The sequence below is a fragment of the Sabethes cyaneus genome, chromosome 1 (assembly GCF_943734655.1).
Source record: "Sabethes cyaneus chromosome 1, idSabCyanKW18_F2, whole genome shotgun sequence".
Classification (NCBI taxonomy): Eukaryota; Metazoa; Arthropoda; class Insecta; order Diptera; family Culicidae; genus Sabethes; species Sabethes cyaneus.
The window spans coordinates 85,364,542-85,383,612 of record NC_071353.1 but is presented as its reverse complement, the minus strand read 5'-3'; the positions used below and the strand labels follow the sequence as shown (position 1 = coordinate 85,383,612).

At 41.2% G+C, this 19,071-nt stretch overlaps 1 protein-coding gene across 1 annotated transcript in view; it reads left to right on the top strand.

Moving 5' to 3' along the window:
• LOC128745905 (uncharacterized) overlaps nt 1-18,373 on the top strand; it is a 53,086-nt gene extending 34,713 nt beyond the window's left edge. Inside the window, exon 3 of the mRNA XM_053842970.1 lies at nt 17,307-18,373. Within this exon, the coding sequence (XP_053698945.1) occupies nt 17,307-18,373 (1,067 nt within the window). The remainder of the gene's footprint in view (nt 1-17,306) is intronic.
• The last annotated feature ends 698 nt before the right edge of the window (nt 18,374-19,071 follow it).

The window sequence follows — 19,071 nt, the reverse complement described above, 5'->3', positions numbered from 1 at the left end:
AGCATAGTTGAATATCCCAGGTAACCAATAAGCATTTCCAATGCAATTTAAAAGCAAGCCAATAAGCATTTAAGTTGCCTTAAATGCTACTTAAATGCTATTTTGGCAAAATATGCGGCTACTTTACTGCCAGCCCTCTTATAGTGCTGACAATGCTTATTTGCAGCTAGTTACCAACAAGAAGAATTTAAATAGAATTGTGGATGCCAATTTACAACAGTTATACAGTCAAAAAGCTGATAAACAACAACATGCAGTATAAAACGCCAGGGATGCTAATAAACGACTGATTTACTGCTTATTTTAATGCTTATTGGTTACCTGGGATGTCTATAAAAAGCTGCTAGAAAGCCGGTTTTGGCGAAATATCCGGCTACATTAGTGCTTGGAGATTTACGAATGTCATAAAACGTAACGCCTGTTGCGTAACGGTAAAACGTCAAACATAAAAAAATGCGAAAAATATTGTACATCCTTTTTTTATCTTCCCTCTCTGTTATTGCTTATATGGTGTACTTTGTTGTCGTTTCAAGATTGCTTTTTTGTTATTTTCTTTTTCGGTTAGAATTGAACCGCCAGCCAATCTGTCGATTACGTGGCTTGGAGTGGAGGAGTAGGGAAACGCCTTTACCAGTTGATCTGTAAACGGTAGTTGCGAGTCAGCTGCCACTAGCTCTACTTAAATTACCGAAATTCTTAACTCGGATGTTAGATTTGCTTATCAAGGCGGAATGGAGGGAAAGATTTTGTTTTTCCCATTTTTTCCATAAGTTGCGCTTTGGGAGAATTACCTACCTTTTATTTTCTTTTTATGTGATGGCATACATGTATAGAAATATTTCTTGCATATTGGCCTTGCCAGCGTTGCTGATATTGTTCAGGGTTTTGCGTGAGAAAAAAAGAAAGGGAAGTATTTTTGCTTTTGTCAACACTCACGCGTTGACAGTTCGGCACGAGATTTCCTGTAAGTGCGAGCAGCCTACGAAATCTCTTTCAACGCTGGCAAGGCCAATTATCCGTATGCATATGCCCTATAGATTCGTGTTGATGTTTATTCAATCGGTGGCGCAGGATTTTGCGTAAGATAAAAAGAGAGGGAAACATTTTTTCTGTTATCACACGTACGTTCGCAAGGAGATTTCCTGCAAGTGTGAGCAGTGTTCAAAATCTCTTTTGATGCCGGTAACGGCAATAAAGCTTGCTTAGAGCATCGAATCAGCTTTTCGTAGTGCTTCAAGTAAATTTTAATTCAGCATTGAGAATGCCATTTTAAAGCTACTATGCTTTGACAATGCTGAATTATATCTGGCAGCATGTAACTTGCAAATATAGAGCAGCTTTCAAGCTTAATTCAGTGCTCAGCGGTTACCTGGGTAGTCAGGCTACGATTCATCTGTTTGCGGCACATATCGGACAGGAAGGAGTTGTTCTGCCTCTGAATTGTACTATAATTTCAGACACTTTAGAGCACAATACAACTACCTTCCACGTTTTCCAGCGATTTTTTTTGGTTGAAAAACTACTCAAAATCTGAGTTTGTAAACTTTAATGGCATTTTGAGTAGTTTCAGCCTAGTTTTAGCTAAATCCGATTTATTTACGGATAGAATCATTTAAGAGTGTACAGACACCCAAACAACTTCACAATTGGACGCTAAATAATAGATCATTACACGGGAGCTCCTAACCACACTTTTCTGACAGCACTTGGTGGTTTGTTTACATGGTGTTAAATTTTGAATTGAGTTTTCTATCTTTGTCCGGCAGATGATAAAAATTTATAGTTTTTATTTAAGAGAAAGTGCCGTACATGCATTTTACAAAAACTGATGCAGTAATCCTTCACGAAATTTCAAATCGAAATTGCTGGATGTGACAAAAACATGTAAACAAACCACCAAGTGGTGTCATTTGACGGAAAAATGACGTCATCGCAAAATGATCTATTGTAAACTTAATGTGAAATTCGTGTCGGCCGCAGAATGCTGCGAAGAAAAACAAATTTTGAAGGAACGATTCAAGTCAGCAGCATCTATAGACCAAATCAAGGTGACGTCATCTGGCAGATACTGGCGCCCTTGTTTACAAACAGACCGCAGAGTCCAAAAAAGTTTCAGCTGTTAAACGGCAAGTTTGTTATTTTAAACAGCATTAGGATAAATTTAAAACGCCATTATGCCTTTAAAATGTTAAAATACACGCTACATTCGCTATAAACGAAAAGGAAAATTTTCCAAAATGTAAACAAGGGCGCCAGTATCTGTCAATTGACGGTATGATGATTTGGTCTATTCCTGGTATCCGATCTACGCATGCTGCAATTCCTTCTGGTACCAACACTGTTATAATGAAAACTATTTCCGAATCAAAATCAGGGACAGCATTCAAGATAGTGTCATAGAAATAAGCAATAAAAGCAGAAGGAAAGAATTATTAAGAGAAATAAAAATATATTAATACTGTCAATGCCGTACATGTTAATACTGATTAAATATTTAATATGGATTGATAGTGTCCTAATAATAGTTGGTATCACTGTTAGGGAAGACTATGTTATACTATATAAACAGACTTATATAGTTTATATAGACTATATAAACAGTATGTTTATGTGTTTCCACAACAGCGCAAAGTGTCTTTAGATTGCTCATGTTTCAAAAAGTTTTATTTTGCTTGTAATTTTACATGATAAATTGGGTGTTGTTTATTTCAAAACGCTGTATCTCGGAATCGGCTAAGAATACCTCGGGGTGATGAGTGTTTCTTAAGTAAAAACCCGAATTAATCCACCTAGCGGCGTGACCTAGCCTTTCTACTGCCGCAATAATCATTATTTAATTTCTCAGGAACATCTATAATTAACTTAACTATATTTTTAAATATCCGTTCTGTATTCCTCAAAATCCTTATTTGTCAGTAAAATTCACAACGTATTGCGTACAATAATTATATTTTCTTTCCTTGGGTGCAGAAATACTTCTAAGTGTCATTTATGTTACTTGATGAACACCTTATTTAGTTTTATAGTATTTACGTGATTTATAGAAATTTAAAGATTTATAGATTTATGTAAATACCAAAGATAATGTTTGCAGACTTGAATGAATATATATAGAAAATTAGAAATTAACCCTCTAACGGGTCTACAGACGGCCTTAACTTTTGGGCTTCAGAGCCACATACGAAACTTTTTTTGAATTGACAATATGACATATGTGTTCATAGCAGATTTTTTTATATTTTGATATTAATACCATGCGTTCAAAAGTTAGTATCTTTGAAAAACAAGAGTTCAAAAAAATTATTGTATTTCGCTTTTGAAGAAAAAGGATATCTATAACAAAATGATTAATCTCAAAATTTTACTATTAGTTTGCTTGGCTTCAATTTTGTAATACATATATCTGAATTAGAAAAAATAACTGAATAGAGCATTAGATATGAAAAAGAGAAATTGAACTTTTCCTTAGCTGGCGCTCCTTCAGATAATGTTTTTGCATGAAAATCAAAACTAAAGCTTCTTTTGAATGTACTTTCATGAAAAGATAGTCATTAGCTTGATCGCATCGTTTTTACAATGTATCCCGTTAGAGGGTCAGGAAAACAAGATGAGGTCGAATAGTGCAAAAGCTGCGCCTTAAACATGCTTGAGAATGGGAAATATGATCGATATGATTTCCAGTGCTTGTCAATTCGATTTATTCATTAAAATATGATACATGACATAAGATTCCTGTCATTTAAAGTGTCACTAACGAAAACAAATCGTACAAAATTACTACCGTACAATGTTTCCCTCCTATTTTTTATATAAAATTTCTAAGCTCTAGTATCTATTGATTGGAAAGAGCATCTATTGATGCGCCGAAATCGTTTATTTGGAAACGATTTTTATTTGGAAAAATCAATTCGCTAGTATTTTTAATCCCATACACCACTATACCTACATATGCTTAAATTAACTGCTTTTCTACGCCTTTTGCTTTTCTTGTACAATTGTAAGTAACAGTAAGTGAAGAAAATGGCAATTGAAATCTGAAATCAAAGAAAAGAAAAAACTTTCCGATTGAATCCCACTACAGTGGGATTTCGAATTTGGCATGGTTCGTTTTTGGCAACAAAAGTATCCGTTTTTGGCAACACAAAACATTTTACTTCCAAAAGTATGCATAAATATCAGTCAGTTTCCGCATTACTTTAAATAACGAAAAATTATTGGCCTAAGTGTGTTCATGAAAAAAAGTTTGCGGTTATAGAATGTTTCGAACAATAATATTTTTATTACCGTAGGACTACGTCTTACCGTAGGTCGCCAAAAACTTACTTGCACCGCACGGATAGCTCTTGGCGGATTTTTTGACATAAAAAGGTTGCAATCGTTGATTAATAACATTTAGTCAATTTCATTCAAGATTTTGTCATATCAAAAAAAGATCTCGATTTTGGCACGGTTTCGATTTTGGCAACATAGGTGACACGCATTTCTTGCCAAATTCGAAATCCTACTGTATTTAATATTTTTTTGCGACAGATACGTAGTTCGCCTACAACGTGCAGGCTTCATCAGTATCTTATTTCGAAGCGTATACGTATCTGTCGCGAATAAATATTAAATAGTGGAATTTAGTCGGAAATAGTTTTTTTCTTTTCTTTAATTTCAGAGTTCGTATTCCACATTCCACTAAGAGACTTCAAAAACTTCACACAATTGACATGTTTCTCACTTTTCTTGAATTTCAATGCAAATTCCAAAATTGCAAATTGTCATCACATACACACATGTACATATGTACGTACATACATATATACATACATACATACATATATACATACATACATACATATATACATGCATACATACACACATACATCACACACATTGAATACAATCAACATTTGATTGATATATTTTGCTTTTACACGTTTTAACGGTGCTTAAGTGTTAAAGTTTGAATAACTTTTGAATGAACCGTCCGATTTTCAATAACTCAGTTTTGTTAGATAGATCTCAACAGTAATTTTCAAATAATTATAAATTGTGTGATGTTTTACATTGAATTAATGCTTATATGTTACAAAAAGATGATTTAAATACTATTTTTTCACATTTCTTTATGTAACTTTTAAACTACAAGCCCGATCGTCATGAAATTTGGGAGTTAAGGTTTTTAGAGGCTTCCCTTTCATATGCAATCAATTTCGTTCAAATCGGCTAAGGGACCTATGAGATAATGAAGTCCCATATTTTTCGTATTTTTATACAAAACTTGCACTAAATTATAGATGTGGTACTGGCATTTGGTCACGGGTTTCGTGCGAAAATATTTATATTTCGTTTATTGTCGACGTTTCGAAGGGTATCCCTTCATCCTCAGGACAGCTATTGATTTACAAAATTTTTAACATAGTTATACAAGTCTAACATTTAACATTTAACTACTCACAACGTATGCAAATATTTTCTTTGTCAAGTAATTTGTGTCATTTTTGTATATAAAGTTGTCGGTTTCTCTACACTGAAAAAGCAGCACATTTATAGTGTTTTCTTTTTTGGCTAACTATTGACTTTAAAAAGAAGAACTAACACAGATTTTACCCGGGCACATCGGACACAGATTGAAGAATGAAACTTTTCAAATGACTGTGTGAGATGGCGAAATTTCAAGAAAAGATTGCATGGAACGCTTGGAAACTAATAAGAACAGAGATGGCGTAGCTAAAGAGCAACGTCTTGGCTGAGAGTTACGATCAGAATTTTTGAGCGAGAGAGTGTAAAATGCCAGCGTAGGTAGAATTCAAATTGTCGGTGTCGGCAGCCACGTAGCCAGAAGGGGGGGCCCAGGGGCCCAATTTTGATTTAAACCGTTTTATATGCATATTTTTTCGTTTAGAACTACAATACATTAAATTTATTGTGATGTGTTATAGTTATAAGCAGTAAGATATGCATATAGAGTATTAGGAGCCAAGATAGGGCTCCTGGCCCCCACCTCTGGCTACGTGGCTGGGTGTCGGTTCTAAAATTCACTGTAGAATTGTCAGAAAAGATATGGCACATTTCCAAAATTTGTAGAGCTTGAATTCTACTGTCTTGGTCTATGATTTTGACTCTGGATAAATCAAAATTGTGATCATGTTTGATAATGTGAACCATGAGTGCAGTTTTCTTAAATTCATCTTTTTGCCTTTCTACTATATAAATATATAGTATAAAGGTATAGAAATCACTTGGAAAACCGGAAATGGAAAAAAGGTCCTGCGGGCAGAATGTCATATACCATTCGACTCAGTTTCGAAAACTGAGCATTTTGTGTGTGTGTGTGTGTGTGTGTGTGTGTGTGTGTGTGTGTGTGTGTGTGTGTGTGTGTGTGTGTGTGTGTGTGTGTGTGTGTGTGTGTGTGTGTGTGTGTGTGTGTGTGTGTGTGTGTGTGTGTGTGTGTGTGTGTGTGTGTGTGTGTGTGTGTGTGTGTGTGTGTGTGTGTGTGTGTGTGTGTGTGTGTGTGTGTGTGTGTGTGTGTGTGTGTGTGTGTGTGTGTGTGTGTGTGTGTGTGTGTGTGTGTGTGTGTGTGTGTGTGTGTGTGTGTGTGTGTGTGTGTGTGTGTGTGTGTGTGTGTGTGTGTGTGTGTGTGTGTATGTTACGCTTTTAATCTCACTCACTTTTCTCGGAGATGGCTGGACCGATTTTAATGTTCTTAGTGTCAAATGAAAGGTCTAGGTGTCCCATAGGTCGCTATTGAATTTCATACTGATCGGACTTTTAGTTCAAAAGTTATCTAAAAAAATACGAAAAATATGGGACTTCATTATCTCATAGATCCCTTAACCGATTTGAACAAAATTGATTGCATATGAAAGAGGAGTCTTGCAAACCCTTAACTTCCAAATTTCATGACGATTGGACCTGTAGTTCGAAAGTTACATAAAGAAATGTGAAAAAATAGTATTTAAAACATATTTTTGTAACATATAAGCATCAATTCAATGAAAAACATCACACATTTTATTATTATTTGAAAATTACTGCTAAGATCTATCAAACGAAACCGAGTTATTGAAAATCGGACGGTTCATTCAAAAGTTATTCAAACTTTAACACTTAAGCACCGTATATTAAACCGTTAAAACGTGTGAAATCAAAACATATCAATCAAATGTTGATTGTATTCAATGTGTGCGTGTATGTATGTATGTATGTATGTATGTATGTATGTATGTATGTATGTATGTATATATGTATGTATGTATGTATGTATGTATGTATGTATGTATGTATGTATGTATGTATGTATGTATGTATGTATGTATGTATGTATGTATGTATGTATGTATGTATGTATATATGTATGTATGTATGTATGTATGTATGTATGTATGTATGTATGTAAGTATGTATGTATGTATGTATGTTTTTTTTTGTATTGTTTATGCAGGGAGAAAATCTTCATAGACAGCACCTTCGCGGTGCCGAATAGGATTCACATGGTGCCAACATGCGCCTACCTACTAAAAACTCTCCTGCTGCCCGTTCCTGAACCCCTCCCGGAACTACCGTTAGGTTTTACTTCAGGAGGGAGGACGTGCTGAAGCACTCCGACTTGTCCGTTGCGTGTGTGGGTCCACACAACACCCTTGCCATTTCATACCGCCACTACCCTTCACCTAGGGCCTGGGCTGCCCAATCAGCCCGTTACTGACCCTAGCAAGCTATGTCGGCCCTGTCGTTGCAAACGTTCTAGCCGTTGCAACTCCGTTATCACCGCGGTTACCGCCCTATCGACGGCACCCCATGCACGCTGCTCAGCGCACATTCTCTGCACGATGTTGTCGGCGTTGGTGTCTTCTCCAACGACCGCAAGCATCACCTGCCGAGTGGACGTAAACCGCGGGCAGTGAAAGATCACATGCTCCGCCGTTTCCTCGGCTACCGTGCAAACGGGGCAAAAGGGTGAATCTGCCCGCCCGCGCGTATGTAGATACTTCTTAAAGCATCCATGACCCGACAGGAACTGGGTAAGGAAAAAGTTTACCTCACCATGACCTCTGCCGATCCAGGACGATATGTTCTGGATCAGCCTATGGGTCCACCTACCATGGTCGGTGCGATCCCATTCCGCCTGCCAACGCCTAATAGAGTCCAGCCTAACTCTGTCCCTAGCGCCCCTGACGTTCCTCTGCCTATGGCACTCGATATCCTCACCTAGGAGTATGCATATTGGAATCATGGCTGCAATAACCCCAATCGCATCCAACGATATGGTACGGTAGCCGCACGCAACGCGCAATGCTAACAGCCTGAACACCTTGTTCAGGCATGCCTGATTGCGCTTACTCTCCAAAGCCGGGGCCCACGCCGGTGCACCGTATCGTAGCACCAACATGGCAACGCTGGCCATCAGGCGTCTCTTACTGCTGCTAGGACCGTAGCCGTTCGGCATGATCTTAGACAGAGCAGTGACCGCCGTTGACGCTTTACCACAAGCATAATCCACATGACTGGTGAAGTTCAGCCTGTTGTCTGTCATGACACCCAGGTACTTCACACTTCGTTTGGAGACAATCACCTGTCCCCCCACGATTATTTTTGCCTCTATGGCCGACTTTCGGTTGCTGACCATCACAGCTTCCGTCTTATGGTGGGCCAATCGCAGATTGACGCCCGCCATCCAACCCTCTATTATGCTTATGGCGTCTGATGCCAGCATTTCCACCTCTTCTAGAAACTCGCCTACCACCGTAAGGACGATATCATCGGCGAAGCCAGTAATATCGACCCCGGTGGGTAGTTCAAGCCTCAGCACCCCATCGTACATGGCATTCCAAAGCGTGGGGCCGAGAATCGAACCCTGTGGAACACCCGCTGTCACTTTGTACCTCTTCGCCCCATCCGCCGTGTCGTACACTAGCGTCCGGTTCTCGAAGTAACTCTTAAGCAACCTGCATAGATGATCCGGTACCCTCATCCTATGCAGCGCTAACGCAATTGCACCCCAGTTAGCGCTGTTAAAGGCGTTTTTGACATCGATTGTGACTATAGCACAATACCTGTCGCCTCGCCTTTTCCGTTTCATAGGCTTCTCGGCCCTCTCCACTACGGACTTTATGGCATCTACAGTGGACTTCCCCTTACGGAAGCCAAACTGCGTGTTTGCCAGTCCGACATCACTTTCCACTACAGGCGTCAGCCTGTTTAGGATTACCCGCTCTAGCAATTTGCCTAGCGTGTCCAATAGGCAAATTGGCCTGTACGACGAGGGATCACCAGGCGGTTTCCCCGGCTTTGGCAGCAGTACCAATCTTTGGACTTTCCATTTGTCTGGAAATTCGCATACCTCTAGGCAACTCTGAAGCGTCTCTCTAAACATATCGGGATACGCTTGGATCGCCGCTTTGAGTGCCTCGTTCGGAATCCCGTCAGGACCGGGCGCTTTCTTCGATTTCAAACCCCTGGCAATTACGATGAGTTCCTCATTCGTGACCGGAGTGAGGACATCATTCGATTGACCGTACGGGGTCGGAGGCCACCAAACTGGATCGTGTTGCGGAAAGAGCCCTTCCACGATGACTTTCAGCTTTTGGGGGCAGGTTTCCTGCGGCGCAGATGTACCCTTCATCTTTTTCATTACCACCTGGTATGCACCACCCCAGGGGTTTGAATCCGCATCGCGACATAGCTCCTGGAAACAGGATTTCTTGCTACGCCTAACCTCTTTCTTAAGCGCCGACCTTGCCGCTCTAAGATCAACTCCCCGAGCTTCAGCATCTGCATCGGTCCGGGCCCTCTGCGCTAGCCTTCTCGCTCTGTGGCACCTGGAACGGAGCTGGGCAATGGTATCACTCCACCAGTATACCGAGCGACGACCGTTCATTGGCTGCCCCGTCCTAGGCATAGTGGTATCACATGCCCGTACTAGGACGTTGGTCAGCTCACGAGCACTCAGGTTCGAGCGGGTGCTCTCTGCACTGAGTGCTTCAACGAACAGGTCTTTGTCGAAGGCCTTCACTTTCCACCTCCTCCCTGTCGACTTCGCCCCGCGTGGCCGTAGCGCCCGTCGTTCAATCGTGTACCGTATAGCTTGGTGGTCACTATGCGTGTACTCATCTGACACCCTCCAGCCCATGTTGTCAAGCAACGTTGGGCTGCAGAAGGTGATGTCGATGATCGATTGTTGTACCCCCCTACAAAAGGTACTGACGGATCCCACGTTAGCCAGACTTACATCTAGCTTGGACAGAGCTTCCAACAAGCTTTGTCCCCTCGGAGTAGTGCACCTGCTACCCCATTCGACAGCCCAAGCATTGAAGTCTCCTCCAATGACAACGGGCTTGCGGCCCGTGAGTTCGTCGGTGAGCACGTCCAGCATCCGGTCAAACTGCTCCGGCGACCACCTAGGTGGAGCGTAGCAGCTACAGATGCAGACGCCATCGACCACCGCGATCACGAACCCCTCTTGGTCGGACGACACCACCTCCTGGATCGGGTATCTACCCATCACAGCGATCGCTGCCATTCGACCCTTATCGATAACCCAGTTAGCGCCTCCACGGGGGACCCGGTAGGGATCCGCGATAATGGCAATATCGCACCCCGTCTCGGCTGCCGTTTGCCAAAGCAACTCCTGTGCCGTTTCACAGTGGTTTAGGTTAATCTGTATAACCTGCACCCTTATCGTTGCAATGCCCGCCTATAAGCCGCACACAGTGGACCACCTGTGGCATGCTTATTTCCCGCATCGACTGTGCAGAGCATGCACCTGGGGGGTTTGCTACATCCCCTGGCGAAGTGGCCATCTTCGCCGCACCGCCTGCACAGCTTGGACCGATCGGGGGCCTTACACTTGGCCGCCCGATGGCCAAAGCCCATACACCTGAAACAGCGTTCGATACGCCGTTTCGACACCAGTGTACACACTGACCATCCTACCTTAATTTTGCCAGACGCCAACATCTTGTTGGCGATTGCCTCTGGCACGTTTAAGGTCGCGGTTTGCATATCTCCATATGCCTTCCGCAAGCGGATGTCTGCGGGTGCCACATCAACCTTAAGCTGATCCCGCATAGCCTCACTCAGGTCAACTGTCGTCGTAATCTCGTCGAGGTTTTTACACTCGACCAGAACACGCTGCGACAGCGCCTTGACCTGGCCCGCTTCGCCCAGGGACTGCTCAACCAGTTCCTGGTAATTCGAACTCTGGACCGTTGGGTCCTTTCTAAGTTCGAAAAGCATATCCCCTGCCTGGGTTCGGCGGGTCTTTACAACGTTGGCCCCAAGCTCCTGCAACTTGGGGTCCACACGAACCTTGCGCAGTAGATCAGCATACGACAGCTTGCCTGTCAGCTTCACTACTAAGGCGTCGCCCTTATGGACGCGCCTTGGCTTTGGCTTTGCAGCCGCAGCCTCGCTCGGTTTCGGCCTCGGCGGTTTAGGCGGTTTACGCCTAACCACCTGCCAATCCTCTTCCCCGGTCCCGGAAGCACCATCCGGGACCGCCTCCGCACGTTCGCTGGTAGAGGCGCGAGCCGAAGTCCGCTGCCTCTTGGCTACCAGCGTTGGTCCATGGTCGGGCGTAGCCGCCTTGCGCTTGGCAAGCGGCGTACGCGCCTGACTAGGCATGGCCACAGCCTTAGCGGCTATGGCCTGAGCTTCGGCGATTTCGCATCGCTGCAGAAGCTCTTGCCTCTCCACCTCGGCAGCTATGACGGTAGAGCGGAGGCTCACCGCCAGCTTTTTAATGTCGAGGTGGACATTTGACCTAGAGTTGATGAACGAGTACAACTCGTCCACCAACTTTTTGGCTTCCTCCAGCTTGCTACTGGCTGGAGGAAGCCCGACTTCGCCCTCAGGAGGGTGCACCATGCCCTCCGTTGACATTTGCCTACCGCTGTCGCTCGCCTTCTTGGCTGAGCTGGCAGCGATGGCCACCGGCGTTCTAACTGGGGTGTTAGTCCTAGGTGGTGTCAACTTCCTCTTCGGTATCGCTCCCGTTTTCGGGGGGCTTCCCTGTATGGGCTGTGCCCCCGACTTCGGCGGGCTTCCCTTCTTGGGTCGCGCCCCCGATAACGGGGGGCTACCTGTCTTTGCTGTTGGTGACCTAGCCAACTTACTACTTTTGGCAAAGATATCATCTTTGCCACTAGTAGCACCCGTATTCGATCCCTCTTTGAAACTTAAAAATTTGTCCATTCGAAAGGGTCCCAACTCTAGGCCGCTATCTCCACTCGTAATTGTGTAGTCGCCTTAACGATCCCATGGTGATCTATGCAAGCAGGGAGGCCATGGCTAGGGACACTCCCCCCTACCCTTCATGGGGGCAGGGATGTCAGCATCCGATCGGCGTTAGTCAGGAATGTATCATCTGAGCCTACACCACCGCACTTTGACGTGAGTGACGAGCTTTGAACGTACCTAGAGACCAGCCACGGTTTTAACGGGACGGAAGGCAGCTGTACCATTAGCCTACTCGCCGTTTCGGGAAGGTATCACCCTTCCTTACATAAGGTAATAGAATAGCACAGCCGTCAGCCCTGTAGCGCCAAATCCAAACGTTTATTCCCGCCCGTCCAGTACACCGTAATTAGGATCTTCCTGGAACCGATCCTAATGTGCCCATGGCACTCCTGACCTGGCTTTTTTGCTTAAAGTCCTGAGCTCTAACAGGACGCTACTACGTCCGCAGCTGGCTTATAGGAATTGAGCTCCGCTCGCCTCTTTACACCACTGCGCCACGCTAACCGCAAACACTACGGCGCCCGCAGCTGGCTTATAGGAGTTGAGCCCCGCTCGCCTCTTTACACCACTACGCCACGCTACCCTCAGGCACAAAGTGCCCCCCTTTCCCTGTTAGCACACAACTGAGGGTGCAACCAAAGACTGGTATTTGGTTGACCCTAGGCCCAGTTGCGTCCCGGCCGGTACCGCGTGGAGGTAGGGATAAGAGTTCCCGCTCCCATCGTAATGGCTATTCGGAGTCGCGCAAAGTCGAATGCGACTTTGTTCGGCGCCTTAACCTCGCTGAGTTAGGGCCTTAACCGGCCATGTATGTATGTATGTATGTATGTATGTATGTATGTATGTATGTATGTATGTATGTATGTATGTATGTATGTATGTATGTATGTATGTATGTATGTATGTATGTATGTATGTATGTATGTATGTATGTATGTATGTATGTATGTATGTATGTATGTATGTATGTATGTATGTATGTATGTATGTATGTATGTATGTATGTATGTATGTATGTATGTATGTATGTATGTATGTATGTATGTATGTATGTATGTATGTATGTATGTATGTATGTGTATGTGGTGACAATTTGCAATTTTTAAATTTGCATTGAAATTCAAGAAAAGTGAGAAACATGTCAATTGTCTGAAGTTTTTGAAGCCTCTTAGTGGAATACGAACTCTGAAATTAAAGAAAAGAAAAAATTTTTACCGACTAAATTCCACTATTTAATATTTATTCGCGACAGATACGTATACGCTTTGAAATAAGACACTGATGAAGCCTGCACGTCGTAGGCGAACTACGTATCTGTTGCAAATAAATATTAAATAGTGGGATTCAATCGAAAAGTTTTTTCTTTTCTTTGATTTCACATTTCAATTGTCATTTTCTTCACTTGCTGTTACTCACAATTGTACAAGAAAAGCAAAAAGCGAAGAAAATCAGTTAATTTAAGCATGTAGGTGTAGTGGTGTAGAGAATTAAAATACTAGTGAGTTGATTTTTCCAAATAAATTTATACAAATTTCATACAAATTTTGCGCATTAATAGATGCTCTTTTCAATCCATAGATACTAGAGCTTAGAAATGTTATATGAAAAATAGGAAGTAAACGTTGCACGGTAGTAACTTTGTACGATTTGTTTTCGTTAGTGTCATTTTAAAGGACAATGTCTTATGTCATGTATCATGTTTTAATAAATAAATCAAAAATGACAAGCACTGGAAATCATACCGATCATATTTCCCATTCTGAAGCATGTTTATGGCGCAGCTTTTGCACTATTGACGTAGGACTACGTCTTTGTTTACTATACTGGGACTGGGTAGCACTTTGTGAAAACGAGAATTAAAGTGTAACGTTTGAATGAAAGATTTCAAATGCTAATAACTACTAAACTACTGAACGAAACTAAACGATTTATATGTCGTTGGATAGATAAAATGACCAGCAATTTTATAGGGGGGCAAGAAAGCAATTTTAAGGAGGGCGTAAGAGGGGGGGCTCCTATACAAATGAAGCACAAATTTCCTCAAAACTCGAGGACGAATCAAGCAAATGGGACCAAATTTGGCATGTGGGGTTTCCGAAGGCAGGATTTTTTTCTACGGTGTACTGAGACCTCTTCCCCTTCTAAGAGGGGGGGGCTCTCAACAAATGAAACACAAATTTCCTCAAAACTCGAGTACTAATCAAGCAAATGGAACAAAATTTGACATGTGGAGGTTTTTGAAGGTAAGAATTTTTTCTATGGTGTACTGAGAACCCTTCCTCTTCTACGAGGGAGGGGGGGGGGGGGTCTCCCGTACAAATGAAATACAAATTTCCTCATAACTCTAGAACTAATCAAGCAAATGGAACCAAATTTGGCATGTGGGAGTTTTATAAGGCAAGGATTTTTATAGTGAATTGAGACCTTCTTTAGAAGGGGGGCTCCCATACAAATAATACACAAATTACCTCATAACTTGAGAACTAATCAAGCAAAAGGAACCAAGATTGGCATGTGAGGGTTTTTGGAGGTAATATGTTTTTCTTTGGTGTACTGAGACCCCTTCTTTTTCTAAGAGGGGGGGGGGCTCTCATACAAATGAAATATAAATTTCCTCATAACTTTAGAACTAATCCAGCAAATGGAATGGCACGTGGGGGTTTTGAATTTATTTTGAATTTATTTATTTTATGATGGTTTGAGACCCCTCACCCCTGTGGTAGGAGGATAAAGACTCTCACACAAATAAAACAGAAATTAATTATTCATTACTATTTTAAACTTTGTGATGCACACAAGTGATTTTTAAAAGAAACCTTTATGTTTCATAGGTTGCAGGCGTTGTACTTATGAACCATTGCATTAAATGAAGAATTGAATCTGAATATTTCGCTCTTCTCTTTTAAACATTCACTTAAACAATGGCACTCACAGATTCTTATAAACATACATATGCCAGAAATGCAGTTTACATTAGTCTTTGATCTGATGATCTGATATAGTCCTACGTCACCCTTTCGTACAACCCTTAGGGCTGTACACCTTGTAGTTTTTTTCGAACTCATCTTGTTTTCCTAACCCTCTAACATTGTAAAAACGATGCGATCAAGCTAATCAAGTCTATTTTTTCATAAAAGTACATTCAAAAGAAGCTTAAGTTTTGATTTTCATGCAAAAATTATTATCTGAAAGAGCGCCAGCTAAGAAAAAGTTCAATTTCTCTTTTTCATATCTAATGCTCTATTCAGTTTTTTCTAATTCAGATATATTGCAAAATTGAAGCCAAGCAAACTAATAGTAAAATTTTGAGACTAATTATTTTGTTGTCGATATCCTTTTTCTTCAAAAGCGAAGTATAATAATTTTTCTGAACTCTTGTTTTTCAAAGATGCTAACTTTTGAACGCATGGTATTAATATCAAAATATAAAAAAATCTGCTATGAACACATATTTCATATTGTCAATTCAAAACAAGTTTCGTATGTGGCTCTGAAGCCCGAAAGTTAAGGCCGACCGATTATAAAACTAAATAAGGTGTTCATCAAGTAACATAAATGACGCTTACAAGTATTTACGCACCCAAGGAAAGAAAATATAATTGTTCTACGCAATACGTTGTGAATTTCACTGACAAATAAGAATTTTGAGGAATACGGAACGGATATTTAAAAAAATAGTCAAGTTAATTATAGATGTTCCTGAAAAATTAAATAATGATTATTGTGGCAGTAGAAAGGCGAGGTCACGCCGCTAGGTGGATTAATTCGGGTTTTTGTTTTCATTTTGTCCAGAGTCTGACTGCTTGAAATCTTGATAACGCTTTATCAAAGATCGATGACCAGACAAACGTTGCTTTAGTTGTTGTGTCGTAAGTCCAATGTAACAACTTTCACAATCTGCACAGGGAATGCGATATATCACATTGCGTCTCAAAAGCATAGATGTCGGATCTTTAAGTTTTGAAAATAGCGCTGCGTTTGCTTTGGCACATTTGAAACTAAGGCAAACATTTTTCTGGTGTTTGTGAACGACCCTCGCAAGTGCGGGAGTGAGAACATCTACGTGGTGAAGCGATCGATATACTTTTTCCTCGCCTTCCGTTTCACCATTTGAACTGGTACGTGAATTTGTTGTGGCAAATCTGTTGATCAGAAGATTTATCAATGAACTGGGATAGTTGTTGTTTTTCAAATATTCCCGTACCACGTTCTTTTTCTCATCAAAAGATTTACATGTCGATAGTTTAAATACTCTTCCTATAAAGCCGGTGGCCGTGTTTAGCTTTTGGGTGAGAGGGTGAAACGAGAGGAAATTCAACATACGTCCGCTGGAGATTGGCTTGCGGTACCAATCGGTGACGATTCGCTGCTCACCAGTTCTTATTAGAACCATGTCTAAGTACGGCAATCGGTTTTCGTTTTCAACCTCACACGTAAACTGAATGTGTGGGTCATACGTATTGAGCGTGCGCTTCACGTATTCGATCTTGTCAGCCGGTAGAGCGGTGATAAAATCGTCGACGTATTTTTTGACAATGGCGACAAGAGAAGTACCGAGACACTCCAATTTCTACAACAGTTTTCCCCAACCACAACGCAGATTGCTTAAAAAGTACGCTCACACCATTGACAGATTGAGCTCACAGTTGAACCGCAGAGAATTTCTACGACGATGTAAAAGATCCGGACTCTACCCAGCACACATCCAGAATTCCTTCCGATGCGTAAATGAACTGCTCGAAGACGCTAGCCCGTACATAAGAAAATTGCAACAAGCAGTGGACCGATTTAAACGCACCATCCTAAATATCGAGATAAAAGACAGCTACCACAAAGTGAAACAATTAGAATTAACAAAAGTAGCTCTGACTAGACAGATTACACAGGTAACCCCCTCGCACACTTACAGTTCATTTTTTCGGTCACAAGAATCTTACCTCGAAAGACAAAGCCGTTTTCTGATGGCTAAATCTGAGAATAAATTTCAACGTCTGCTTACCAGAGTTGAAATTGAATCTTCTGTTAACTTCTCTGTAAACGAAAATTGGATTCAAAATACCACCGAGTTATTGTTCCTACAGAAACAATGATTCTTCTGGGTTATGGCCCCAAATTTGCCTTGCCTTTCGAAAGTAATCGAGAAGTCCCGTACTTCAAGATTATAGCAGACTTGGAATCAATTCTCAAACTTGAAACCGACGAATCGCTACAAGCAGCAAACCGAAACCGTTTTACCAACATCATTCAAAACCATTTAAACAAAAGAAAAAACGGTCTGCTTGATCCTACAGCTGATTCTGTCAACCGTTTCCTGATGAGAGCTTACCACATTTCCAAAAAGTTCATCCGTGACAATCCCGACATATATATTGTACCAGCCGATAAGGGAAATAAAACCGTAATAATGAAGAAAGAAGAATATGAAGAAAAAATGAAAACCCTTATCGATGACGACGATACATATGAGCGGATAGATACGGATTTGACCAACAGAGTGCAAACAAAAAACAACCAGCTTGTTAATGCTTTACACGATCAAAAAATGATCGACCAAAAAGCCAGGTCTATGCTAATAACATATAACGCAACCTGTCCAAGAATCTATGGACTTCCCAAGATTCACAAACCGGGAAGTCCATTGAGAATCATACTCTCGTGCATCAACTGCCCGACATATGATTTATCAAAATATCTTGCAAACATTATCAGATTATCGATCGACCAAAACAAATATAACGTACAAAATTCGTACGAATTCTGTTCATTCATCTACAACATTTCACTTCCAACAGGCTATGTGTTGGTCTCGTTCGATGTCGTCAGTTTGTTTACTTGCATACCGAGAGATTTGATTATGGCAGCGGTAAGAAATAACTGGAATTCGATCGAGAAAAACACAACAATCAAAAACATAGATATTTTCTCCAATCTAATTGACTTTAATCTCTCATCCAGTTATTTCGTTTACCGGGGAACACATTTCCGGCAAAAGTCAGGAACAGCTATGGGCAATCCTTTAAGTCCTGCTCTTGCCGATCTGGTAATGGAAACATTACTTGATTATGTGATAGAAGCGATCGATATACCGATTCCATTTATCAAAAAATACGTCGACGATTTGATCACCGCTCTACCGATATTTATATAGTAGAAAGGCAAAAAGTCCCAGGAATACGATGGTATTGAAATTTTCGAAATCAAATTGTCTTCATTGAAAGAAAAATGCAAATTTAGTTTTCAAATCGAAAATAACAATATTTGGCAGCACTGTTGCCAAAAACTGATCTGAACTGAACTGATCTTTTTCGGATTCCTTGGAAAATTGTCCTTGAAAATGCAGAAGAAAGTTTGTTTCTAAATTTGATAGCTACGGAGATATAAGCAAAAGAATTTAGCAAAAATGGTGCTATTCATTAAAAAGAGGGGGGCTCCCATTAATCAAGGTGGGGGGGAGTTCTAGGTTGAAATCCGTGAAGGTCGATTACAGGTGACTCGGACACTTCGCGTGGAATGACCCATATGCACTCTGAAATACCCTATGGGTTATTATAAAGTTTTAACAATAATGCTTAAACCAATGTTGCAGCATTTTGAAACATAAAGCAAATAATATTAAATTGTACATTTACTTATATTTTTTTCAGGTTCAAAAATGCGTCCTTTATTCCTAGGATTTTACTAGCAGTTTTTAAGCTCAAAACAAAAGATATGTTCACGAAAATTTATCATTGTGTTCTTTGCGTTTGTCAGAACACATTGATAAATTTTTGTGCACGTAAGAGTTATGTTTTAAGCATAGAAAGTGCCTTCGAAATCCCTGAAATTAATAACGCGTGTTTGAACCTT